A 26,531-nucleotide genomic window follows, 5' to 3' on the forward strand; every position below is an offset into this window, starting at 1 on the left:
CGCCACTGCCGACCTCACTCACGAGTCCATGATTGAGGTGAAACCACTTAACCAATACGTTAAATCATGCCCGAGGTCACTTCAGTGCTTGTCCCATGTAGTGAGGCTGAGCGCGTGTTGAGATTTAAGCTGACCTCGCGGTGTCAAACCCTCAAGAGTTCATCACGTTTCGATACAAGTTCGTAGTTGCTTTTTGGAGATGAGGATTATTTCACATGTTCCGGCGAATAAACAACAAAGGCTTTTCTCTCCCATAAAGTGCGAAGTTTTGAAGCCCTTATAAATTATGCTTTCAGATTAACAGTCACATTAAATTAGGGGTAATCTTTTGGACGATGTGGTTTTTGGCGTGACCGACAAATGAAAAGTCACAGTGTATACTATTACACAAGACAATAGTTCGGGAGATATGGATCTGAATGAAAACAATACTCGTCTCTCGTAGCCAGAGTCGCTTTGGGACGTTAAACTCCCGTAGACCAAACCGAAAACAATACGTAGCACTAAAATTGCGTTGACAAGATGTCCACTTTTCCGGCGATTAGAAAGATGTGCGTGAGGGAAACACAAGCGGCAAGAAATTTTTAAACATGGACATAGTGGTATGCCAAGAGAAAAAACATATTCCCTAACAGGATCAACATCAAAGAGATTTCTGGTGAAATTAGCATTGGTCTCTGGCTTGTAGTAAATCTCATAAAATGGATTTTAAAGAAATACATATTTATTGGTTGTTGTATTAGTGTACGGCTGCAGGACATGTTGTGTTACAAATACGCGGGTATTCTCAGAAGTAATATCTGAAAAGTACAGGGGCTGCACTGAAATATCGGAATGTGTGCGGAAGGTGTTTTACATTGGTTTTATGGGTTTTAAAGTGCTACAGCGATTAAAGCTATGAACGACGCCGTAGTGGAAGGCTCCAGATAATGTCGAACCGGGGGTTCGTTAAGGGGCCATGACATGGTCGTTGTTCTTATTACAGTTTTGTACTTCAGTAACTTATAGAAGAACCTAGGATTCAATTTCCAAAATTTATGTACCCTGAACTCGCTGTATATTAAAAAAGGCGCTTGAAATTGCGACCGGGAAACTCCTACTACCGCCAGCGACAACCATACTGAATGCTGTCGTGACGTCACAAGGGCTTGCGCGGAGCAGCATCGTCTGCTATCGTTAAAGAAATGCGGGCAGCGAGGTTTCCTGTCCACTGTAATTAACGCGGGCGATCTAACTAGCAGACGTCCCTCATATATCAGTGACTGGTGCCGGAAAAGCGATAACACTGAACGCAGTTCTTCTGCGGTGTAGGTAGGGTCCGGTCACACTATAGGCCGATGCGATGCCGATCGACGGCCGCTAGGCTGATCGGAATTCAGATTCCGTCGATGACGCACCGGTCTTTCACACTACACCGACGATGACGCCAGCACGACCAACGACCGCGTATCGTAGTAGTGCAAAGAGTGAACTTAGTGGGAACCAGAAGAGTGTTAGGGGGCTAGTTGGTATGGCATTCTATAAACTTAAATTTTAAGTTTTGGACCTCATGCTAGCCGCGGTGACATAAGCGATGCGAGTGCACCAGCGAGGATGTGCTTTCAATCGCTACCTGAGCATAGAACCGCAATGCAAGGCAAGCGACACGGGCAAACACACCGCACGACGACGCCGCTTGTCGCTCGCCGCCTTAAGTTCGGTATACATGGAGCGTTTTTGTCGGCAATTTTCGCTCGACGGCGCGCATTTGACGCCCGGCCTCGAAAGAAACGCCCGCCGCCGCCGATCTGGCCGCGCCCGATATTGACGGGAGGCGTCCGGCGAGACCGGAAGCGGCAGCCGTAGCAAGCCAATAGCAGCGCAGAAAGCTGCTCTTCCGGTTTGGCTGCCTCCGCCGCCGCCGCCAACATGGCCGCCATGGCCGACGAGCACTCCTGTGTTTATTGCACGGAAATGTTATTGTCGTGAAAATAAACGCTTCACGAGACATGAAAAGTCCCTTTTTTGGAGAACACGACCGAATCTTGGATTGAAATGCCCGCTTTTCCTCCGTGAAGTGAATGGGCTGAAGAAAACCGCAGCTTCATATCTTGTAGATATCTATGTACCGCAGCGGGCATCGAAAGGTACGCGACCGCTTGCATTCGAGCGCGCAAAACCTTGTAGATATCTATGCACGCGTGCTGCAATCAGTACAACGGTGTCCAAATGAGCAGGTTCGTTATTCTGACAGAGGAGTCAGCGTCGCTGCTCTCAAGGAGCTCCTCGCTCAATGATATTTGCCACTTGTTGCTCATATTGCTTTCGCGGTGAAAGATACTGGCGGCGGGCTGCCGCTTTTTCGGTCCATGTATCTCCGGCCGGGCATCGCGCCGCCACGACGTTTCCTGCAGCGCGAACATCGTCGGAAAAAACGTCGCATGTATCCAGGGCCTTATGCCCGTTTCACTTGAATGCGAATTTAGCCTGCGACACTGCGAATGCTGTCCGTCTGCGACTGGGGAGGGCCGTCGGTCTAGCCGTAGACAGGTTGCGATCGAGTTCCATCCGGTTGGTATTCAGTCGCAGTGTCGGTAAGTTCGCTCTGCGACTGACCAATGGGGAGCGCCGAGACGCCGTGCGACGTGAGGTCACGTGGGAGCTGTTGCCGCGGCGGGAGCAAAGTTATTTATTGTAGTCAAAACATACGAAATATTGCCTTGCATCTAAATGTGCGCTGATCATAACATCGCGAACACATTTCGTGTAGCGTTTCTGTCGCGTTCGCTCATTATTTGCTTATGCACACTTAAAGCGACCTTGCATGTCCCTCTGAATGAATTTATGGGTACGCGTTGCTTGTGAAAGCACTGGCCGAAAATCGGACTGCGGCGTCACCGACTAGGCCGACCATTTTAGTTCTAGTCGCAGCGTATGAAACGGGCCTTAGCCTCGGCTTGTTTGTCCGAGCGAAAGCTTCACGCCCGTTGAATAGACGGTCAGAAAATCTACGCTTGTGTGTACCTTACACGCATTGAAAAAAAGCGAAACGAGCGGCTACACTTCATATCTTGACACTCTAATATTAATCAGCACTGAACTTTTGCCAGACACATATTTCGGTTGGCAGCGAACCGCCGGCTCCTTTTGTGACGAAGCCTAGCGGGTCAGCAGATTTGTCTGTGTGATTTCTGCTACTGCGGAGAGCGAATGTACAAGTTTTAGCGCATGCAAATAGACGTCAAGTGTAGTTTTGGCTACAGTGACCACAAAGCGATGATTTCTTACATCGCACGACGCGTGTACAATAAGAGTGTAGTGGCGATATAGCCAGCATTTGTTGAAGGCAGCCAGCAGTAGTTGTCGGCGTCGATGTGGACAACAATTTTGGTTGTTTGCATTAGTGAAAATGCTCCCTGAACGTATTTCTATATAAAACGGTTTAAAATATAACTATTAATGATATTGGAGGAAGCAGACGCATTTAGCGGGAAGCGCCGGTCTAACGCGAAACGTTTTTCAAGCCGGAGAAAGCATCATCGGCGTTTATAGCAGTACGTGTTCTCATATTGTGTAAACGAGTAAAACTACAATTTGTGAGCAAGTGTTGATAATATTTTAAAATAACAAGAGCCCAGCTTACATTTTATGCCAAGCAAACGAGCAGTACTGTTTGAACACAGCAATGTAAACAACCTTAGCTTGGGGGTGCAGCTGTCGTAATCATCGCACTCTCCCAAGCACAATGCGCACGCAGAGAAAAATGCTAAATGATATACTATTAATTTGAGCCACCGTGGTGGCTCATTGGCTACGGCGCTCGGCTGCTGACCCGAAAGACGCGGGTTCGATTCCGGCCGCGGCGGTCGAATTTCGATGGAGGCGAAATTCTAGAGGCCCGTGTACTGTGCGATGTCAATGCACGTTAAAGAACCCCAGGTGGTCGAAATTTCCGGAGCACTCCACTACGGCGTCCATCATAGCCTGTGTTGCTTTGGGACGTAAAACCCCATAAACCATACCTAACTATTATTATGAAGCACTCATTTAGACGGAGGCGACTATTCATCGGTGCGAGCACTGAAAGCATTCGAGTCGCGTAGGGTTTTGCAAGCGGATTGGTTCCTGCAAAAGGGTTATACGGGTCAAAGCGAATGTAGGTTCCACTTATAAACACACGCATGCAGCGGGGAAGTCATCGCACTGGGCACTTTTCTGTGCTCCTCTCGTTCCGCAAGGTTGCTCTTTGTTCCACCTTTTGATGATTTGAGTTTACTTATCGAGCCGACGAATAACGGACGAGAACTTCGCAGCCTGCGAGAGAACGTCACGCGCTTCACGGCGCACATCGCCGAAGACATGCATGGCATGTGCCGGTGTTCTCATACGGGAGCACTTGAATGCTGTAAAGAGACTACACTCATAATATGCGAACAACGCGCTTCTAATTGTAAATAATAAAGCAGGGGTCCATCGTTTTCTTTTTCCTCAACAATCAGAAAACTGGCGACACAAGCAGTTTCACTTTCCCAATTATCATTAAGCTCCTGTACTAAGCTGATGGCTTCTGAAAAGAACACACGGAAAATGAATTTTGTTTCTCTAAGAAAAAAAAAAACTTCGAGGGACCACTGTCTAAGGTGTGCATGCGGGAACCTCAACGCAGCCAACAACGCGCAGCAGACGATGGGGTGCGGGCATGCCCTTGTAGTGTCAGCGGTCAAAGGTTGCCAGACCAGCAAGCAGTTTGCAAAAGAAACGAAAAAAATTGTTTTAAAAATATCTAACGCACAGAATCGACTCAAACATCGGGGAATTGTAACTTAACGGTTTTGTAGTTAAACGCAATAAGCACGGTATGCGCGAAAATAGGCTGTCATGTCCCCTTTAACGCGCACTGATACGCACAATACACTGACCCCTAGCACTCTGCCTCCAATGAAGATTGGTCCCGCAGATGTTCATAGCAAACCACCAACGGGAATGTGCCTACAATTCCCGCAAATTCCTTCGGTGCTTGCAGACAAAATGAACAATTTTTGGATTGGATTCTTACTGTGAGAAACCTGGGTGTTTCATTACACACCTGAGACTGAGGGGCAGTCACTTGAGTGGCCGCTTTTCTGTTCGCCCTAGCCAAAGCAAACAGCCGGCAAAGGCATGCAAATGGTTTTTTGGGATCCAACGGGGTTATGTTTGACCGACTTCGTGGCTCCCGGGACCACAATAAAGGCCGAAAGGTATTGTGGGGTACTTAAACAACTCGCACGGAAGGTTCGAAACCGGGGAAAAACAATGATGAGCAAGAGCTTAAGCCTTCTACACGACAATGCTTGCCCCCGCATCACCAGACAAACTATCGCTCTCTTGTACACTTTACATGGGACATCGCTCACCCACCCCTAGTCTGGACTTAGCATCCATTGACTACTACTTATTACCTGTGCTGAAAGACAATTTGGCCGGAATGCGCTTAAGCAACGTAGTTGCCATGAAAGATCCGGTCCAACGGTTCTTTAACAACATGGCGGATAGCTGGTATGACATGGACATCCAAAAATGGCCCCAACGCCTACGAAAATACATCGACCGAAATGCCGATTGTGCAGAAGAAAAGGATTGCTCAGGGTTTAAAGTGATCTGCCAATTATCGACAAGAAATATTTCTTGTTATTTCTAAAATAATGGGAGACCTTGTTTTTGAGACCACCCACGTATGTGCGCATATCTGGAACAGCGTAGAGACAAAGGTTAGACTTTATCAACGAAACAAGTAATGCACGCTGGAGGCCTCAGCCCATTCTATGAAGAGTCTTCTTTGCGGGCGCTGTGCTGTTCTCTGAAAGCAATTGATTTCCATGCACTAGAGTGCTTAGAAGAATGGTTCTTTATTTCTATCTTCCGGTTAACATCACTAAAATAATTGATTTATTAGGTTGCAGGTTTCATGTTGAAGAGAAGCGCTCACAAACAAAAGTTTTAGATCTTCGTTTGTGTGCTTCACGTAACTGTAAGAATCATGCCACTGCTCGCACGGAACATAATGAGGTAAAAAGAAGCTAAATCTCTACAAGTTGACTTGCTTTCTTTGCGGGAACTTAACACCACTGCGCACCAAGGGGCTGAAATATTTTCTGCCATTATAGCCCACATCCGCATGCAAGTAACGCGTCCTCAAGTATTTGTTTTTCTATGGGAAAATGTTGCAGTCCCGCTGCAAAACGTTTCTTTAGCTAGATAAACGTTTGACATAAAAATGAAATTACACTATCGTTGAGGCTTCTTAAGCGTGCGAACCTTAGATAAATGACACGCGGAATGGACACTATACAGAGCTGACGTCCATGGTTGGAGGCGGAAATTAAACGATACAGTAGAGCACCCTGTACGTTCAACATAACGAACGGCGGAAGGATATGATGCGTGTGTCGCGTGTTCTTTGACAGGGGTCTCATCGAAAGCCAGCTGGACAAGAGCTTGGATCCATGCCAAGACTTCGCTGCTCATGTCTGCGGCCGCTGGGCACCCCGCAAGGAGTTCGTCGAACTGTCCCGCTCCGCGCTCACGGATATGGTGATGGCGTGGAAGTCCAAGGTGCCCGACACGCTGCTCAAGGGAGTCGCCCGGCTTCCCGTGGGGAGAAAAGCGGCTGCCATGTTCAACAGCTGCATGACGCAGACGGGCTTGCAAGTCGACGTCATCAAAAACTTCATGAGTGCGCATGGCCTCGTCTGGCCGGAGGATCCCGTAGGTAACAGTCCAGGCCCGGTGGAAGTGCTCTTTGACCTAGCGTTTAATTGGAACGTCAACCTTTGGTTCACGCTGGATCTGCTTCCACGCGCCGCGGATGACCAGCAGAAGCGGCGTCTTTTCATTGCTCCAAACAACCTTATGCTTGAGTGGAGGAGCATTTTCAGACAAATACCGAGGCAGTTCTTCGACAAGGTCTACCGTGCCATGTTCAGGCTTTTCGCTAGCGGCACAGATACATCGCCGCCGCCTGACAGAATCACAGAGAGTTACAACAGGCTAAAGCATGTATTCGACGTAATGATTTCGTCGAGCACGGGCAAGGCACGAGTCCCCGCCGTTTTGCCACTGAGGGAACTGGACGACCTCACGGATCTCACCAACTCCACCTATATAAAGCGCGCCATAGACACCAAGCTGGGAATCCAACCGCCCTTCACAATGGAAGACTTGATACTTATGAGTGACGTTGCGCTGCTCCACGCAATCCTGAACATTTTCGGAGAAATTGATGACAGCGTCGTGCGCCGTCACCTGGCCTGGCTCTTCCTGGAAGCGTACGCAGCCGTGGCCAGCCCTGCCACTGTCCTGCTTATCCTATACGGTAGCAAGCGCCGAGCCGAAGCGGTACGCCCCCTGTTCTGCGCCGGGCAGGTTGAGGCCAGCTACAAGCTTCTGGTCTCCGCTATGGTCGCGGTGATGCAGTTTTCGGAGGAAGAACGCCGCAGCGTAGACACCCACCTCGCCAGTATCCTAGAGGTAGGCGCGAATGCGTACTGCGTCTAGGGTGTGTTGTGCTCCGAAACTGTCGGGCTATTGCCCTGTCTGGAGTCAGGAGTGAACCACGTTTGATACCTGCACATGTCATTGTTCAAACGATACATTTCCGCTGGACAGCTTTAGTGGTGGATTGAGGTCGCACCCATGAAACTGGATTACGTATAATCGAGCATCTTCTCTGGCGAGTTAAACGTCACAAATACATGCCAGGCGCGCATTAATTTTAAATCTATAGTTGTAACCACAGTTTCAGTACAACAGTGTATCGGGCATTGAAGTAAATTGTAATGCAGCATTTCTCAGATTTGATGCATTGTGGAAAGGGCAGAGGTGCTTGAATACAAGAACAAGCAAAAACACAGTCTACTATAACATGGTTAACAAAAGCACAATAATAGCGACAGTATCAGAAGGAACTTTCTTCAGGTGAATGGTGTGAGAGTTCGCGCCGTTGTCGCAGGTAAAATATTGTGTTATCTTAGTGGCCAATAAGCACATTGTTGAAGCGGGCCTCTCCGGGAGGCAGCGCTCTCGTCAATGTGATGCAAAGGTTCTGTGGTAATGCAAGCCGCAGTGCGCTACTATTTTAAGCGAGATCGGTGTGTCCTAGAATACCAAGCTATAAAAATAAATTCAGCCGAAAACATGACATACGTGTTGTGAGCGGTTTACCTCAACAAAACTCTGGCATATATTGGTATAATACGGCTCTATCCTTACAGGTACGGGTGCATCTAGTCACTATTCCCGACGCTATAGGGTTTAGAGACGAAGGTACTGTGAATGTATCAGCGGCAGAGGTTAATAAAGAAGGGTTGGAGGGTTAGGAGCTTAAAATTCTGGGTGTAATTTACCATACAAAATTTCCGTATTTAAAATTTTTGCAGTTACGAAGTATATTTGTATTTTGGCAGACTGGGTGTAGAAATACATATGAAAAACAGAAAAACTACCGAGGATGATAGCAGCCGTCTCCATCCCGTTCCAGAGCGAATTTGTCGTCAGTTCATTCGTGTGCTTTGAAGGGCTGCCATCTTGAGACTGTGACAAAGGTGCCTGTGCTTGTACGTAGGGGGAACCACGAAAGTCTTGGTGTTATTCATTTACATAATACTGCTGGCCCCTCTGGGCCCTAGCAGGAGCGGCAATACAATGCAACACAAAAACACACAAAAACGAATAAATTTGAAACACAATGGCGATAAGTTTAATGGCGTCAATTTTATATTTTTTCAATGGCGTCTATGTCACGTAGTGCTGTCAAAGGTAAATCAATCCACTCAGTTACGGTGCGAGGGCAGGAGGAGTATTTAAATAGGTGAGTTCTGGTGGTGTATGGAGTTATTGAATCAGAGTGGCGATGCCATGTTGGCTGTTGAGCCGGAAATGGCCTAACGTAGTAATCGCGGCACATTGACAACTTGTTATGTTCTAGAAGGAAAAGAAATAAATCTTAATGCGATAATTTTTGTCTACTTGTAATGTTAGAATGAGGTGTGCCATGTTATCAACTGGTGAGTCGGCTGAACGGCATTTTGAAAAGATGAATTGAATGACCTTGCGCTGAATTATTTCAGTGCTTGAATATTAGTGTTAGTAAATGGGTCGCAGACGACGCACGCGTATTCTACCTTGGGTCGAATAATGATGAGGGAGGGAGTCGTGAGAGAGTCATTTTTATGTCTTCAGATTCCAGGTAGTTCCGTACAAGCAGTTTTGTTGGAGCGCCAGCGCGTACGTTGTTTGGCCGACACGCTGGATTTTTTTTTTGTCGCGCCGTATACCCAGTAAGAGCATCTACGTCTGCCCGGTCTTTCCTTAGATGGCCGTTCAGAAGACATCTTCCGCAGACTGGTTTGACAATGAAACTCAAGAGGTCGCGGCCGAGAAGCTACGAGGTATGCGTAGTGTTGTATGGCCAGACAAGAAGTTCCTCACGGCCGAGGGTCTCGAGGAGGCGTATACCAATTTCCCTGACAACGCCTCCTCGTTTGCGGATTTCTGGATCCAGACTCGGCGGAGCCTGCGCGGCCTCATCGGCTCCGACGCTGGCTTGCAAGAGCTGCGAATAGGCGACAGCATCGAGCTGCCGTACTCCCAGTACGTTCACGTCTTGAACCAGCTGTCCCTGTCGCTGGGAGCTATGGCCCCGCCGTTTTATTACAAAGACGGTACAAAGGCCATGTTGCACGGCGGCTTAGGCTACATCTACGCCAAGGAGCTAGTCGGCGCTGTGGATTCCGAAGGTGTGAAGGTAAGCGGGAGTTCAATGCATGGAAGGTATTTTAGTGTTTCATTTTCGTTTTCGGTCTGCTTGCGTCCTCTGCGACTGCGTACGCTTATTTCAATTCATGAAATAAGTTATACAGTGGCGCCCACAGCAGCGTGGCATCGCGGACAGAAGTTGATTGGCGCGGGGCGCCTGTCTATATTGAAGCCGACACCAGCTCTGACAGCGCGAGCGGCGTGATTATAAGGGGAGCTCGATAACCAAAACTTCCGGGGCTGGTTGTTACCGCTATAGCTCCGACAAGTTCGGCGGCCTGGCTTCGAACGCGCAACCCTACTCCTTTCTGCCGTGAATGCGCCAGCTCTTCTGGCCTTCCTGCCACTGGCGACTCGCAGGACGCTCGGCCTAGCGGAACTTCGTTGGCAGCGTTTGAGCGCGTCAACCTGCCGCCGGTTTGGCTGAGCAGGCCTAGCGCCTGGCTCCTGCAGCTCGAGGCGCCCTTCCTCGCATCACCTTGTAGGCAACAATTTTCCTCCGCTTCGTGTCTTCCATGCCTCCTGAAGGCTCTCAGAGTTAGAAGATATCACGAAGTGGCGATTGTAGCGCCCTCAGTGCTGAAGCCCTACTTGACCGCTATCCACTTTCTCAGATACGGGTCATCACGTCACATCTGGGTTGCTGCACGAGGTTCTCTAAGTCTGACTTAGTGAAAGTGTACGATCTGGTTTCTGTGGAGCCCGCTGGCATTCCGAAGACTGTCATTGCCACCGCCTTCGCCTCTTTTAATACGGGACTATGCCTTTAGGGGATATCGGAACGCTACGAAGGCATTTCAGCGAATTATCAGCGAGGCAACTCGAGGTGTCAACTTTGTGCTCGTCAACTACGGTGACCAACTCGTCGCATGCTCCTCTGGACCTGAGCATTAAGCTTACCTGCGTGCTCCCACCGGTTTGTTCTTTAGAGCCCAGGAGATAAACCCGAACATGTCTGTCTTCTCTGTCATTAAAATCGACTGGGACAGCTTGTCGCTAAAGAAGGCATCAAGCCTCTTGATAGGAAAGCCGAGGCGAGTCAGAATTTGCCACCCACCCCATCCTCAAGCTCCGGGAATTCTTGGAACTTGTCAACTTCGATCTCCGATTTCTTCTGTAGTGCACCCCGTTCCTTAGGTCTCTGACTTTCTGGCTACGCCCCCATCTGCTTTCGCTGCTGCCAAGAAGCCACTTGCTGTCCCCACCATGCTCATGCATCCGGTTCTTGATCCAGTGCTTCGTGTGATCGCCGATGGATCGAGTGTTGCAGTGGGCCCCGTCTAGAGCAGCGCGCCTTTTGCTGGCAGCCTGTGGGTTTCTTCTCATAAAAGCTCAAATTCCCTGAAGCTAAGTACAGCGCATTCTGCGAACAACTTGTAACGATGCAAATCATTATCCGCCGCTTTCTGGGGAGCCGGAACTTTCACATCGTCAAAGACCAAAGACGCTAGCCTTCCATGGGTGTCACACCACCTTCACCGCACATGATGTCTACCAACTGTGCTTTATATCAGAGTTTACACCTAGTCTCGGCCAAGTTAGTGGGTCGAAAAGTGCGGCTGAAGCATCCTCTAGCGTTGGTCTGCTTGCGTCCAAAGCGCCAGTGGACACAGAGAAGCCATAAAGCTCTCAGAATAATGACTGAGAGCTACATCGCCTTGCTTCTGCGTTCCTTAATTTCGCCGATTCTCTGCTTCCGTTTTCCACTACGTTGATAAAGCGCGAGAGACCACCTGGTATTCTGAGCCGCTTCGTGCCTTTGGTTTTTTGTCGCGCAATTTTGGATGAGCTGCACCACATGGGTGCCCCCACTGTTATCGCACGAGGCAGAAACTAGTCAATCTTCCCTTCGTATGGCCAAGCAGAAGGGCTGATGTCCGTCGCTCATCCCGAACATGTCTTCAGTGTCAGAGCGCCAAAGTTCCACAGCATACCGTCACGCGTGAATCTCTTTTCCGGCCGGCGGATGCGCAATTCTCCAAAGTCCTCAAATTTTGTAGGTCCCCTACCATGAGCCCGTGGGCCTGTTGCCTGCTCCCGTGCGTAGGTCGGTTCACAAGTTGGCCCAAGGCATTGGCGATTACTTAAAACACGGCAACGAGAGTTGCTGCAGCCTTCATGATCGGCTGGGTGTCTCGACTACGCTTCATTCTGTTGTCGCCACCAATCGAGGCCTCCAGTTTCAGTGCGCCGTGTTCACAGCTCTTGCTATCATGCTGGGCATCCTATACATTCAAACGACCGCCTATCTTCCTTTGGCCGACGGCATGGGGGTGGAACTCCATGGACAGGTGTACGTGGCCCTCACGACGTGTCAGCCATGAGGACACTGGTCTGACAAGCTTGCCTACGTCCTTCTGGACATCCGCTAGGAACTCAAGGCTGACTTTTGATGCTCTATAGCAGAATTAGTCGGCGGCGCTTTCTTGCGCCTCCATGCAAATCTATTCTTGCCCTTTGTCCTCGCCGTTCATTCACGGTAGTCCCGCCACACCCGGGACTTCCGCAGCATGTTTCAAAACCTTAGTCAAGCCGTCCCTGCTGACTGCAAGACACGGTCTGTATTTGTTAGTAAGGACCTGGACTCTAGCAGCCATGCCTTCGGCCTACGGGACCACATCTGGCCACCTGACGACCGTTCCTCGTGCTGTTTTCTAAGAGCACGACCTTCACTCTAAACAGAAATGGTCGTGAAGAGGTCGTGCCTGCTGACGGGCTCAAACTGTACTACGTTGCCGCTTTCGCAGCCGTGGTACCCCCACCCACTCTGGCTTCGATGCTAGAGGCAGGCCTTGCTCCTGACGGTGCGCTCGCATCTCAGGCCACAACCAGATGCGCGTGCAGCACCCGTCGGTGATGAAGGCTACATCAGGCCTGACGTTGCGAGCGGCGCACTTAAAAGAACAGCTCGATACCCAACACTGTCGGGGAGGGTTAATCCCGTTTCAGCTCCTAGCGTACCGCAATGCTCTGCTTCCCGTGTGGGCGGGAGCCGGACTTCGCGATTGGTGTGTCACCTTGTTTACATCCATGATGATCCAAAAGCGTCTAATAGACGTCCAGTCGTTCTAGAGCGCCGCTCTTATTAGCCCGTTCGTGGGTTCAGCCGCGTTGCCGTTGTCGTCCGCGTAACCGAGCGTGAGGGTAGCGAGGGGAGAGGAGAGCGAGCGCGCTCCTCTCGAGACCGGTTGTGCCACGGCCGGTCTCGAGGAGAGCGCGCGCTATTTCTTACGGCCCGTGCATGAAGGGCTGTTGCGACGTATACCGCCGCATCTCACCAGGAGCGCTGCGAGCCAACCCGTCCTCTCCGTTCGAGGGGAGCCGCTTAAATGATCGCTGGAGGTAGCCTTGGCGCGCGCTGATTCTGACACGTTGCACATGTTACTGAACGGGTGCTCCCAGCGTTGAACAAGAATTTGGAAACCGTGTCTTATGCAGCCATCGCTATAGGCGTGCAAAGCATTGAAGTAGTAGACGGATCTCAAAACATTGAAGCTGCCATGAAATGATGGCGCATAGCACGGCTGGATCATTTGGGACTGACTCGAGTAAATATGAAGCAAGGTATTTCAGTAACAACCAGGGTTAGCAAACATTTATTTTCATCTCAAAGGGCGGCACAGCCTCTGTCTGTACTTTAAAATGCATAACTGACAATAATAGCATTTGCCGCTCCAATGCGTTCAAACGCATTTGCTCCATCTGTTCGCACTGCAAGAAATATAATAGATCAGACAGATCAATTTATCTTTGAAACTCTGACGTTTGACATACTTAAAAGAACTCACAGCAATAACAAGAACTGCTTGTAATGAATTATACAACATTGTCGTGCGAATGGCAGTTCCGAGTGATGTCGTTTAGAGCCTGAAATGCTTTCGCGTTGGTTTGTGGATAAACCCAGATGGCTTTTTATTTTGGTCTGTCAATTTCTTCGTGTAATTGGCGAGAAGAATTTGGAGAAACTTTTCAGAGATCAGATCTGCTAAGCGATTGGCGTGGCTCCTGTCATCACCGTCCTCGCAGCAAAGGAGGGGAGAATCTTCAAGATGTGGCTCAACGATTAGTTGCAAGGTTTCAAGAATATTTGATCGTGGAAGATCCTTGAACGCTTTTTCAAAAAAACATCTAAATAATTTTCAAGAGAGCTATAAATTCTGGGCTTGGATAGTGAAGTTCACCATTCTCTTGGACACGCAAAAGTTTATAAAGGGGGCCGCTAGTCTTGTTCGTTGTCGCAAGTATGACGCAAACGTCACACCCAATATCACCCAACGTCACACCCAAGTTTGGCAATATAGCCACCTACGTACACCAAGCCTGAATAAGCAGCAGACGTAGGCGGAGCTGGAAGAGGTGCTTGCAGAGCTTTCAGCTCTCTAACTACATCTTGGGGAACAGAGGCGGCCGCTTCCTCAGCGTCTTCACCTTTGTTAGTGGCTTCTTTCAATGGCAATGCTTTTTTATTTACAATGCGATCCAGAGCTGCTGTAAAGGTTCTTGCGTCCAGCGCGTCGTTACCTCCGCACATAAAGCGCAATTATCCGAACAGTTCCTCGATAGGATCACTGTTGAACATTCTGGTTAGAACGTGGTTGACGCCTCTTCTCAGTAGAAATTGGGTTACCTCCACTGTTTGTGCTACCGCCAAGTTAGTTTTTGAGACGAGTATCCATGACAAGTCCGACGCAGAAACTTACTGGGGAAGGTGATCTTGTCAGCATGGCGAGCAAAGCATGAGGCAGGCGTATTCATGACTTGATGTGGCAAGCCCTTCGTTGACGCGTTTAAGCACAGGGACAAAACCAGCATGTGCAAAAATGGGCCCGTGTGCGCCGCGACTTGTTGCTGAAAACCGGCTCCGGCGACCCCAAAACAATGATTGGCTCGCTGTGCCCTCTCGCGGAGATCAGCGGTGGAGCAGCGCACAAAAAAATGCATTGTCCCCTTGGCGCCTCCTCAGGCCGTAAGGAGAGGCCGAAAGCGCGCGTCAAGACCGGCCGTGGTTATCCCGAGCGAATGACCGCCGCTCGCTCATAGATGGCGCCAGAGTGGTGCGTGCCGTGTGCACCGTCGTCGATCCCCACTGTATGTGCGGAGGTAGATGGTTAGGGGAGGAGAGGTTTGTCCATGGCGGCACGCGCACCCACACGTTGCCCCCTCGCAGTCGCGCCGAGATCCGGCCCGTCGGCGGATGGTGATGTGAAATGTGCTGCACGCGATAGATTGTGCGCGTCGCCACGCCAATCACAACGCTGTCTTCCTAGTATAAACGTCTGCTTATGAGCCACGCATTGGCGCAGCAGGTTGAATATATCTCATCCATTTCTCTGACTTCATAACAGTAAGAGATTGGGGAGGAATATTTACTTGAAGAAATAGTGTGTGTGGAAAATAAGAAGTGCTTTGTAACTTTACAAACACAGTTATAACTCAACTTTTTTACCTCAGTATATCGTGAAATCAAAACACCTACACCTACATAGCTGTGCTCAAATTTTGCATTAAGTAGCATCATCATCTTCCTCAGAAATTTTTTCGGAGTTTTCACAGCCGTCCTGGGGTGTTGCGCAATGCTTAACGATTGAATCGGTGTTGGACGCTTTCCCAGTAAATATGGGCTGTACCATTCTTGTAGAGTTTTTTTTTATTGTGCTTCTTCATGTTTCAGTAGCCTGTTCTCTGGATTACAAGTATGTAGCCACGCTAGGGACGAAACGCGAGAATATTGCTGGTACGGAGACGAACTGCAGCGCGATGCATAGAAACACAGATAAGCAATAATTTCCAAAATATTTTTCTTGTCTCGCAGAGTACATATGGAAGCGGTCATTCGTTAACGGTTGGCAATTGCTTTGAAGAAAAGTGTGACAAAGTATACTAAGTCATTTCGAAGCTCTATTTAAAATACTGCGATGAATCTGTGTTGTGAAGCGACACGTCCACATCCTGAACGATGCCAGGCTGAGCGCGTAGTATGAAGTTGATTTGATTTTTAGTCTCACCATCGGGGCTCTTCCATGTCCACTTCGTGTTCTCTCGTTTGAGGAAGAAGGTATTCATGATCCGTAAATTATTTCTATCTGCAAATTCGACTAATGACTCTCCCCTGCTATTTCTAGAACCTATCCTATAGTCACCTACCGCGTGGTCGTCAGCCTGCTTCTTGCCCACCTTCGCATTGAAGTCGCCCATCAGTACAGTGTACTGCGATTTTACTCTATTCATTGCTGATTCTACGTCCTCATAGAAGCTTTCAACTGTCTGGTCATCATGGCTGGATGTGGGTGCGTAGGCCTGCACCACTTTCAGCTTGTACCTCCTATTCAGCCTAATTACTATAGCTGCTACCCTCTCGTTAATACTGTAGAACTCCTCTACGTTGCCAGCTATATCCTTATTAATGAGGAAACCCACACCTAGTTCTCGTCTATCCTCTAATCCGCGATAGCACAGTATGTTTCCGTCCTTTAGTACTGTATAAGCCTCACCTGTCCTCCTCAGTTCTCTAAGCCCTATGATATCCCATTTAATTTCCCGCTAGTTCCTAGAGCAGCACTGCTAGGCTAGCCTCACTAGATAAAGATCTAGCGTTAAACTTTACCAGATTCAGATTCCAATGGCGGGCTGCCCGGAGCCAGAAATTCTTAGCAGTTTCCGTTGCGTCACAGGTGTGACCGCCGCCGTGGTCAGTTGCTCCGCAGCCACTGGGGACTGAGAGCCGAGGGTTAATTGGTTTGTTCATAGAAGGTGCGCTGTAGCAACCACTGAATGGTAAGGTCTCGAATTAGCTTAGACTTGAAGAGCGAACGGAAGAAGCTAGTGAAGAGGAAGTCCATGAACGAGTTAGCGGTAAGAGGGAAAGTACAGGAATTCAGGATATCGCTGCAAAACAGGTATTCGGCTTTAACTGAGGAAGGCGATCTTAATGTTCATACAATGAACGATAATCCGACAGCCATCATTACGGAGTGCGCAGTAGATGTAGGCGGTAGCACAGATCGACAGGATACCGAAAAGCTATCTCAGGTGACGAAAAATCTGATTAAGAAATGCCAAAGCATGAGGGCGTCTAACCCTACCTAGAGAATAGAACTGACAGAGCAATCGAAGTTAATAAATAAGTGCAATGTAGCCGACATAAGGAAGTTCAATATGGAGAGAATCGAGCATGCTCTAAAGAACGGAGGTACTCTAAAAGCGGCGAAGAGGAAACTGGGCATAGATAAAAACCAAATGTATGCGTTAAGAAACAAGGAGGACAATGTCGTTAGCAATATGGATGATAGTTAACCTAGCCGAAGAGTTCTACACAAATCTGTACAGTAGCCAACGTAATCAGAGCGTTAATTAGAGAGACAGTAGCGCACAGCAATGCGTCATCCCGCCAGTAACAAAAGAGGAAGTAAATACAGCCCTAGGAGCAATGGAAAGGCGAAAAGCAGCTGTGGAGGATCAGGTAACAGCACATCAGTTGAAGGATGGGAGGGAGATCGTGCTAGAAGAGCTACCAACACTGTATACGCAATGCCTAATGATCTCGACCGTACCAGAAGCTTGGAAGAATGCAAACATTATCTTAATTCATACGAAGGGAGACGCCAAGGACTAGAAAAATTACAGACCGATTAGCTTACTATCAGTTGCCTACAAGGTATTTGCTATACTAAGGTAATCGCTTATAGAGCCAGGGCAACCTTGGACTTTAATTAACCAAATGATCAGGCTGGCTTTGTTAAAGGATATTGCACAATAGATCATATTCACGCTATCAATCAGGTGAGAGAAAATGCACAGAATATAACCAACCTCTATATATAGCCTTCATAGATTACAAGAAAACATTCGACTCAGTGGAAATCTCAGCAGTCATACTGGCATTGCGTAATCAGGGTGTAGAAGAACCTTTTGTGAAAATACTGGAAGATATATATAGCAACTGCACATATTCTATAGTCCTCCATAAAATCAGCTATAAAATTCCAAAAAGGAACGGCGTCAGGCAAGGGACACGATCTCGCCCATGCTATTCACCGCCTTTTTACAGGAGGTATTCCGAGGCCTGAATTGGGAACAGTTGGGATAAGAGTTAATGAAGAATACTTAAATAATCTGCAATTCGCTGATGACATTTCCTTGCTGAGTTACTCAGGAGGTGAACTGTAAATCATGATCAATGAGTTAGACATACAGAGCTTACGGCTGGTCTAAAAATTATCATGCCGAAAACCAATGTAATGTTGAACACTCTAGCAAGGGAACAACAGTTCACAATTGGCAGCAAGGGCCAGAATATGTCTACTTAGGGCACGTAGTGACCGCTGATCCGGATCATGTGAGGGAAATAACTAGAAGATAAGAATGGAGTGGAGCTCATATGGCAGGTTCTCTCAGATCATAAATGGCAGTTTACCAATTTCCCTTAAGAGAAAAGTGTACAACAGCTGTATCTTACCGGTACTCACCTACGGGGAAGAAACCTGGAGGCTAACGAAAAGAGTTCAGCTTAAGTTAAGGGCAACGGTGCGAGGCATGGAAAGAAAAGTGATAGATGTAACGTTAAGAGACCGGAAGCGGGCAGAGTCGGTGAGGGAAGAAACGCGGGTTAATGACATCCTAGTCGAAATCAAGAGGAAGAAATGGGCTTGGGCAGGGCATGTAATGCGAAGAAAAGATAACTGCTGGTCCTTAAGGGTAACGAAGTGGATTCCAAGAGAAAGCAATCGTAGCAGTGGGCGGCAGAAGGTTAGGTGGGCGGATGAGATTAAGAAGTTTGCAGGCAAAGGGTGGATGCAGCTGGCAAAGGACTGGGTTAATTGGAGAGACATGGGAGAGGCCTTTTTCCTACTGTGGGCTTAGTAAGGCAGATAATGATGATGATGCTGATGATGATGTGAAGCCGGACGCACCCCCAAAAGTATCTCTTACCCGCTGGTGGCTTCGTCAAACCGTGCAAGCTTCTCCTGTAGTCCGAATGCTTTCGGAACCCTAGTTAGCTTTGAATTGAAACCAGTCCTAACACAGCACGATAAATAAGCCGCGCACTGTAGCACACGTAGAGGGATTACACACTTATATAGTGGTTGCCGACGCCGTATTCGAAGGCGGCCAGAGTATCGTCTGCGCAGGCCGTCGGCTGCTATGTCCGGTTCTCCTTCCTGTATTTGCCACTGCATTTGAAAACTGCTTTTACATGTAACGCTGTCAAAAAGGGTAATTTGAACGGAAGTATTAGGTAAGAAAGTGTAGCGCACGCGGCAGCATCTCTGACTACGCGAGAAGCTTGCGCGATTCTGGGCTACCACCCAGCGGATAAGAGCGCATTTTGGGGGGTATGTCCAGCTTCACAACGCGCATTCATCGCGGAATTATACTTTTAAAAGGAGGAGCATACTTTGTCGATCTTTGCTCACGAATGGCCGTCTTCATGGTCACTGTCCGAGCTAAGAAGAATATTTTCTAAAGCTTTCCTTACGTATGTTTTATGGATCGCACTCTTGCCTTGTACCCGCAGCCGAAGGTTGTACCCCCCAGCGCACGTATAGCAGTGTTTTGAAAATACAGCGCCTTTGAAATGACGATTAATACATTTACAATATATACAAGGTTAAAGTTGATTGCTCATCACGAAGGCACAACATCGTATGTTAATGTGAAATCTCGAAATTGCCTTCAAAACTTTTGCTCACATGTGTTCTTCTTGGCGCTAATCTTCGTTTTCACCCACAATCATCCCAGCCGGCAACAGCAGCGCCACCGCATTTTCGTTCCTTCACAGATTGGTGTTGGTCTATAAAGGAAGATGGCCTTTCAGGGGGAAGCCAGTAAATGTTTTCATAGCGTCCTTGTTGTGTGGTTTCTCTTCTGTCTGTCAAGTACTGCCTTTATCCTTGATTCTTTGTGCTTTATTTTGGTAGAGGCGCTATCTACACTAGCTGTCAATGATAGGAGAAACTCTGTCAGTTTCAGCGAAGCAATAGTTAACATCTCTATGGCGCAATAAATTCGAGGCCTATTGATGTTACTGTGGTTTGTTGTTGTTGGATGGTCAGACAAGGAACGGTGGGAGAAGCAAGCTTCTGCTGTTTGAACAGACACTAGCGGTCGCTTCATTGGCTTGTGGTCGCTCATGACCTCATGCACGTCGATGATGAACCATGTGTGTAGTTACAACCTGTTTGACATGCGTTGCAAAAATTCAACCCGAAAATATGTGGCATGAAACGCGCTTTAAGAAAATTTTTTAGAAAATTGGTATCTGCATTGTTTAGAGCTCTGTGCTTTCTTCTGGACAAAAAAACTAAACAAAGTAGCTGAATCAGGCAAAAAAAAATTTCAGAATTCTACACCTATATTCTCAAAAAGAAGCAGTTGTTTTCATTGAAATGGATAACAAGGATATTTGCGGTTCTGATGCGCTAGGCATTGCGTTGGTTCGGGCCTGATCCGGACCATGCAGCACACCTTATAGATCGGGCTGGCTCAGGTGGGTCACAGTTTCCTCCGGCTCGGGCCGGACACTGGCATGTATTAGAGGAACCGGGCTGGTCTCGGGTGTGTAACAGTGAAGGCTACTGTTTCCGGGCCGAGCCTGTGTTCATAACACGGCCCGTGCGAGGCTCTAACTGGAATTATCCGGAGGGTGGTTGCCGTGGAACGAAGACGAAGACGAGGAGAGAGAAAAACATTTTGTATGAGAGGTTGGAGGAAGCTGTGGCGAGAACCTTAGGAGCAGTAGGAGGCTATGGCGGCACAGTGGAATGCACAAACGGGGGGCGGCTACCATAGGAACCATTTCTTAAGAAGGGTGCTGTGGAAGGAGGGCGGAGAGCGTGGCGAGAGCGGAGGAATGCAGCAGAGTGCGGAGTCCACTGCGACACGTGGCGGGCGAGCAGAAGGTAAGCGATGGAAGCGTGGGACGCCTAGGGCGCCTGACTGAAGTGGAGCTCTAGTCGAAAAACGAGTATCTGCAGAAAACTAAAAAGAGTGCTGCATATCTATACAGAAGCCGTTCATTGATTCTGTACCTCATAAATGGTGAAATGAAAACACACCAACCTCGCTGAATCTTGCGTGACGCAGTGGTAAACATCCTGCGAGCTTTATCATAAGAGTTCCCCGAAATTTAGTGTTCCGGGCAAAAAAACGAAGTCCCAACGAAAGGGTCGCAGTACTATATCGAAATTTCGAACAAAATGAATTAATGAAAGAAAACAAATAATGTATTTTCACGTGATGGTGACTGCAATCCGGAGAGCGGAAAGTCAGCGAAGATGGCGTCTAAACCAAACTCTTTATTTGGGCCGACTTGCGCCCACAATGCACTGAATCACTCTGAGGCGGCGTAGCGAAAAGCGTGCTTGGAGGTCGTCGAACAGAATGCCCGCCGCTCTCGGCCACACTCAGTTTAAAGCTGATAGGGAACTTTCGAGACAAATTGCGCGAAGTTAACCAGAACATTCTAGAACAACATAAAATACGCTGCACCTGGATACTGTCAGTCGAGGTAAATCTGGTTGCGTCTTGCATCGCGAACAAAGCGATAAAGCAGCGTGCCGGCAGCTTTGAAGAATGACCGAACACTGCAAATATTCGCGACAGTATATTATTTTCACTTTGCCGTGCCTGCTTTTCCCGTGTTTACTGTGCCTATGATCGCGCAGTTTCCGTTTGCCATAGGAAGGATGGATAAAAATAAAACGTGCACATGAGTAGCAGTAGCACCCACTTGTTTCTAATCGTACGCTTTAGGTTTCCTTTGTTGCTGTTAGCATTCTTCCTAGCTTAATTCTTACATGATAAAAGTAATGATGCATGGTGTTTACAAGACGGCTTTTGTGTACAGCGCAAAGTCTGCGCTGTCCAATAAATATTCTGGTACTCATTACATGGCCACTGTACTTACTTTGCTTTGCTTTCATGTGTTTCCCTGCATAAAGTTTCGTTCCGACCTGAGCGCAGTGTTCCTCGACACCACTAACCCTGTTATTAGCGTCATGATTATTTCACACACGGTTCAGATTGTTAGAAAATTACTCTGCTACAATATTTCTTATGCAGATTTTCGATGACTTTGGCAATCTTCTTTCTAAGTACCAAATTGGTCAACAGTGTTCATACTTTATAGGCACAAATGTACACAAACTCTTTCAGTTGTTTGCTATCAGAAGCGTTAAGGAAGAAAGAACATGAAATCCGACCCTTCTTTCCCGCACAGGTCGACCCACTCGGCAACATTGTGTCCTCGTGGCTGAGCGATGCCGTGAAACCCACATTTCAAGACCGTGTATTGGGCTGTCTCCCTGGGGGCAACGCCAGCCTGTTCCCAGAGGTGCCTGCGATAGAGGTGGCCTTCGCCGCCTTGAAGCGGAGCCTCAAAGATAACGATGTCCGGCTGTCCGAAGTAGGTAAAATCGAGACGTCTGGTTCAAAGGGGCGTGGGCCTTTAAGTGCAGGGACTGTAGTCGAGCAGCTGGTTTCTGCATCGAAAAATGCGCTGGCAATGTGAGAAATGTAGAACTGAGTTTCCCCACAAGAAGTAAAGTGTTAATTTGGGCCTGTTTCTGCATGGAAACAAGTAAGCGCGAAAGAGCGCGCAACACAAACGAAGCGGTGACAAGCAACCGAATGTTGATTGGCCTTTCAAATGAGTACATATATACGCCTGGCCAACAAGAAAAGACATATAAATATGAAATGCAGGCAAAGATATTGACGACGCAATAACGATTCATTCACGCTCAAGACACACCACCTCTATTCAGAGGAGCGCTATCAACGGAACGCTGACGCAGACCTAGCTCCTGATGTTAATTAGAAGGGCTTCAAAAATTTACCTTCCCCTTCGGTCCTGGTACTTCTTTAAGGGTTGTGAAGGATCGAACAAAGAGATCCATTCGAGTTTTTAGCATATTTAAACGGAAGACAGTGGTCTCTAAATGTTTTCGGCAGGTTATTCTTAGCTTATCGATGATACATTGTCCCATTCGGACACCGTACAAACGACCACAGAATTAGGGGATGCAATGCACAACTTGGTTGCGGCAGACAACAAGACAAGGGAATTCTTCTTTCCATACTGTGGTTTCCTTTCGTACTTTCTCGTCTGCAAAGCGCAGAATTTTTCTGGTGTTGAGAAATTCACCTTCGCTTCGGCTTTCTGCATGATTTCCTGGATATTGTGGAACTGTTTGTGCGTGTATAGGATGATCGCTTCGTGCTCAGCGAAAAACTTCACGTTCAGAGAAGAAATGTCGAGCGGACGTCCTCGCTGACTAGGATTCCAAAATTTTGATAATGACAGCGTGAAGCGTAGATCTCTGATCAACGAAAGGTAGACACCTCGTCGTTTGAATTATAATTGAGTCTACTGTCATTAAGAGGTGAAGTTGAATGTATTCGGGGCTCGGATATCTGTATATAAAGGGAGTGCTGCTGTCGTGTAGCCACGACAAGACTAAGGGGAATTACGCTCACTTCTACCAGAAAGCAATGCGAGCAGCTGACATTGATCAAATGTTACATTAATGTACGCCTTAGTCTCTTCTTGACTGAACGTTTAGGCTCAAGATTAAAATTGGGAGCCACTTCTTTGCTGTTTAACACACTTAGTGAGATGCCTACGCTTTTCTTCGAGGTCGCCGTTGCGGTGGTATTGGCAAAACGTATGTCTTGCACGGGATGCAAAAGTTCTGGCTTATTTAGTGGATGTATGTTTGTAAAGGGGCCGATCGTTCCAGAGGACTGGAATGAGAGTCGCCGCTTGTTGTGTCGTAAGTATCTTTTAGTATGCGAAAGCGATATCTGGCTTCAAAAACGTGCTGGAGTTTCATGCCTCAACCGAAAATACACTCAGTTGGACCAGAAATACCCTATTTCTAGCAATATTCTCTCCTGCATCTTGAAAACTCAGTCAGTTTAGAAGAAGTATGACAGTTTTTGCTCTCTAAATTTAAAGAAGAAACGAAAGTCTATCGAACCGGCTTTCACGTTGTTGGATTCGAATGCCGTGCATCTTGTCTAAAGATGCTTAGAGAAATTAACTTCGAAACAGAAAAAATGCCGGAGGTCATCGTCATCAGAGTATTCGCGGTGCATTGCCGTGCTGGCTGTGTGTAACATTCAGTTGACGACCTCTCCCATGTCTCTCCAATTAATCCTGTCCTTTGCTAGCTCCGCCCTACAAACTTCTCAATCTCATCCGCCCACCTGATCTTCTGCCGCCCCCTGCTACGCTTGCCTTCTCTTGGAATCCACTCCATCAGCATTAAAGACCGAAGTTTATTTTGCCTTTGCATTACATTCCCTGCGCAAGCACATTTCTTGCTCTTGATGTCGACTAGGGTGTCATTAACACGCGTTTGTTCCATCACCCTCTCTGCCCGCTCCCGGTAGCACGTTTGGAGTACAGAGGACGCAGGCCCAAAGCTAGCTGAGCAGAAAGACTTTCTTGGCACAGGGTATTTTCGCAGACCGGTCATATGACGTCGAAGGCCTGTCGCCACTCTACCGCAGAAGCCACATTTTTAGACATAACTTCACCAGCGGAAGTACGAGACACCAGGAGAACAGAGGACAACGCTTTTGTAGATATCTTTAGAAGAAAACTTTTGGAACGACGACGTGTTTTGTTCTTCTCATGATGTCTGCTGCGGCAGAACGCAGAAACAGGGGTTCTAGACATCCAATCAGCACTAAAATTGTGTCATTTGTGCTTATGTAACGGGAGCCACAAAACGAGTTTTATTGCAAGGTTTCAGTTTTGTAACTCATCGCAGATTTTCGTACATCCCTGGATAGGGTTTAACCTTAAGGTAGATAAATGTTGACGGTGCGTGTTGCTTCCCGCGAGTAATCCTCTTCTAGAGCTATCATAATAGCATCACTGTTAATACTATTAGAGTGCCACTTATTCAATCTTCGTAATATTTCTGCATTTTTACCACAGGGAGGAGAGTAAGCAGGTGAACGCGGTCCACGTATTTGATTTCTCGCTGTCTGGAACAGAACAATGCAGTAACACATAGAAATATTGGACAGCTAACGCACTTAACCTGTTACGATTAAAAGCGCCCGTGTTTCATCAAGCTTCCCACGCCTTTCGAACACATGGAAATGTTGACGCGGTGTGGGCCGTGTCTGTCGCAGGAGCTGACCGAGGAGAAGGTCTTCTTCATCACTGTATGTCTGTTGAGCTGCTCGAAGAAGGCTGCTGACAACCTGTACGGCGGCGACTGCAACAAGGCTGTGGCCAACTTTGCGCCATTCGCGGAAGCTTTCCAGTGCCGCCTGGGATCCAACATGAACCCGAGAACGAAATGCACCTTTTTCGACTAACCACCGAGATACCTGCAACACCTCTGATCCATCTGCTCCCTTGCTTAGTCTCGTTCTTTATGCTGTCTCACTCGCGATGTAGTGGCGTTGGTGTTGTGAATTTTGTTTGTGAGTTTAGTTTATTACTTATCGGGATCTCGAACATCGTGATTTAATGGTGCAGCTATATTGAGTGTTATTTTTTCAAGGGCATTAGAGTGAATCGGAGGTCACAGGCTTCCCCCTCACTAAAAATGCTGTTTTCATAACGTGGTGGGGTTAATGTACCATTGTTTTTGAAATGCTGTGCTTTGTTTAAGATGGCCGCAGATGCTTCTACGTGCGTAATTTTGCGCGCGAAACTGATGTGTTTTGCATGAGTTGGTTATGGGGGAATTTATTGAGATTTTTTCAGATAACTTGTGATAAGATTACATTGAAGCATGAAAACGCACATGTACTCAGCAGCATGCAGTTGAAGCTCTCAGCATAAAAAGCCTGGCCCTACGTTCGGCGTCAGCGGAAGTGGAGCATCATGAAGTTTCTGGTGTGTAGCATTGTAGTAATGCCACGCCTTCTGGACGAGGTACTACAGCACGGAATGCAAACATTTCAAAGACGAAATTGCAAGAGGTTCAGCTTCAAACCGCTGTAGCCCGACAATGTGCAGTAGGATAGGTGTTTTGCACTGTTCAGCGGTGAGCGTGCAGTGGCATCTGAGCTGTGAGCTATTTTAAACTAAGGGCAGTATTAAGAAGTGACTCCCTCTGCTCAGAAATGAGGAGATAGCACCGTTTCTTCACCTTCTCGCCTTTCTTTCTGCACTTCTCCCACTTGCTTAATAGAGGCTGGATTTTGCAGCCTTACACCAAACGGCGGTTAGAGTCGCTTACGTGCACGCATTTTTGAAAGTTCGTTCTATAACAGCCACTTGAGGTAGTGCTAGAAGACTGCACTTTTGCTTGTCAGCTTTGCTAGTTATTTGGAGACAATTTCTGTACCCACGCAGGAACATTGCATAATTTAGTGCTTAGAATGGACTTGGTAAAACAACAGCGTACGTTGTCCAGTCTTTCAAAGTTCTACCGTCAAAGAGGAAACACGGGTTTGCGTAGCTCTGACCTTGTGAAGATCAGAGTTAAGTGTTTGTGCCACCATTTATGAGACCGCCTTTACTACCAGACAGCACTGACGCCGCAGCTATTGACGCAATGCGGTGGTGGACCAGAAGCACGATTTGAGTTTTTTTCATAAAATGAATATGGAATATATTCATAATGTTGTTAATGGCCCTCCATGGAAAGGAACTGTCCGTCAAGCCTCAAGCGGTTACTAAGGAGAGACCTTCTGGGTGCTGCCACAAGGACAACTGCAGCTGCCTTCCATCAACGTTGTCTTGGCGATCTCAGCAATGCGTGGAGTAGCTTATTTCATGTCCAATA

General features: G+C 47.7%; 1 protein-coding gene across 1 annotated transcript; it reads left to right on the forward strand.

Annotated features, from left to right (window-relative positions):
• The first annotated feature begins 6,495 nt into the window (after positions 1 to 6,495).
• Positions 6,496 to 26,286, forward strand: LOC144134679 (endothelin-converting enzyme 1-like). Its single transcript, XM_077667534.1, has 4 exons — positions 6,496 to 7,488; positions 9,332 to 9,763; positions 21,992 to 22,177; positions 24,922 to 26,286. The coding sequence occupies exons 1-4, from the start codon at positions 6,550 to 6,552 to the stop codon at positions 25,108 to 25,110; spliced, it is 1,746 nt and encodes a 581-aa protein (XP_077523660.1). The 5' UTR covers positions 6,496 to 6,549; the 3' UTR covers positions 25,111 to 26,286.
• Positions 26,287 to 26,531: the final 245 nt, after the last annotated feature.

The sequence above is a fragment of the Amblyomma americanum genome, chromosome 5 (assembly GCF_052857255.1).
Source record: "Amblyomma americanum isolate KBUSLIRL-KWMA chromosome 5, ASM5285725v1, whole genome shotgun sequence".
Classification (NCBI taxonomy): domain Eukaryota; kingdom Metazoa; phylum Arthropoda; class Arachnida; order Ixodida; family Ixodidae; genus Amblyomma; species Amblyomma americanum.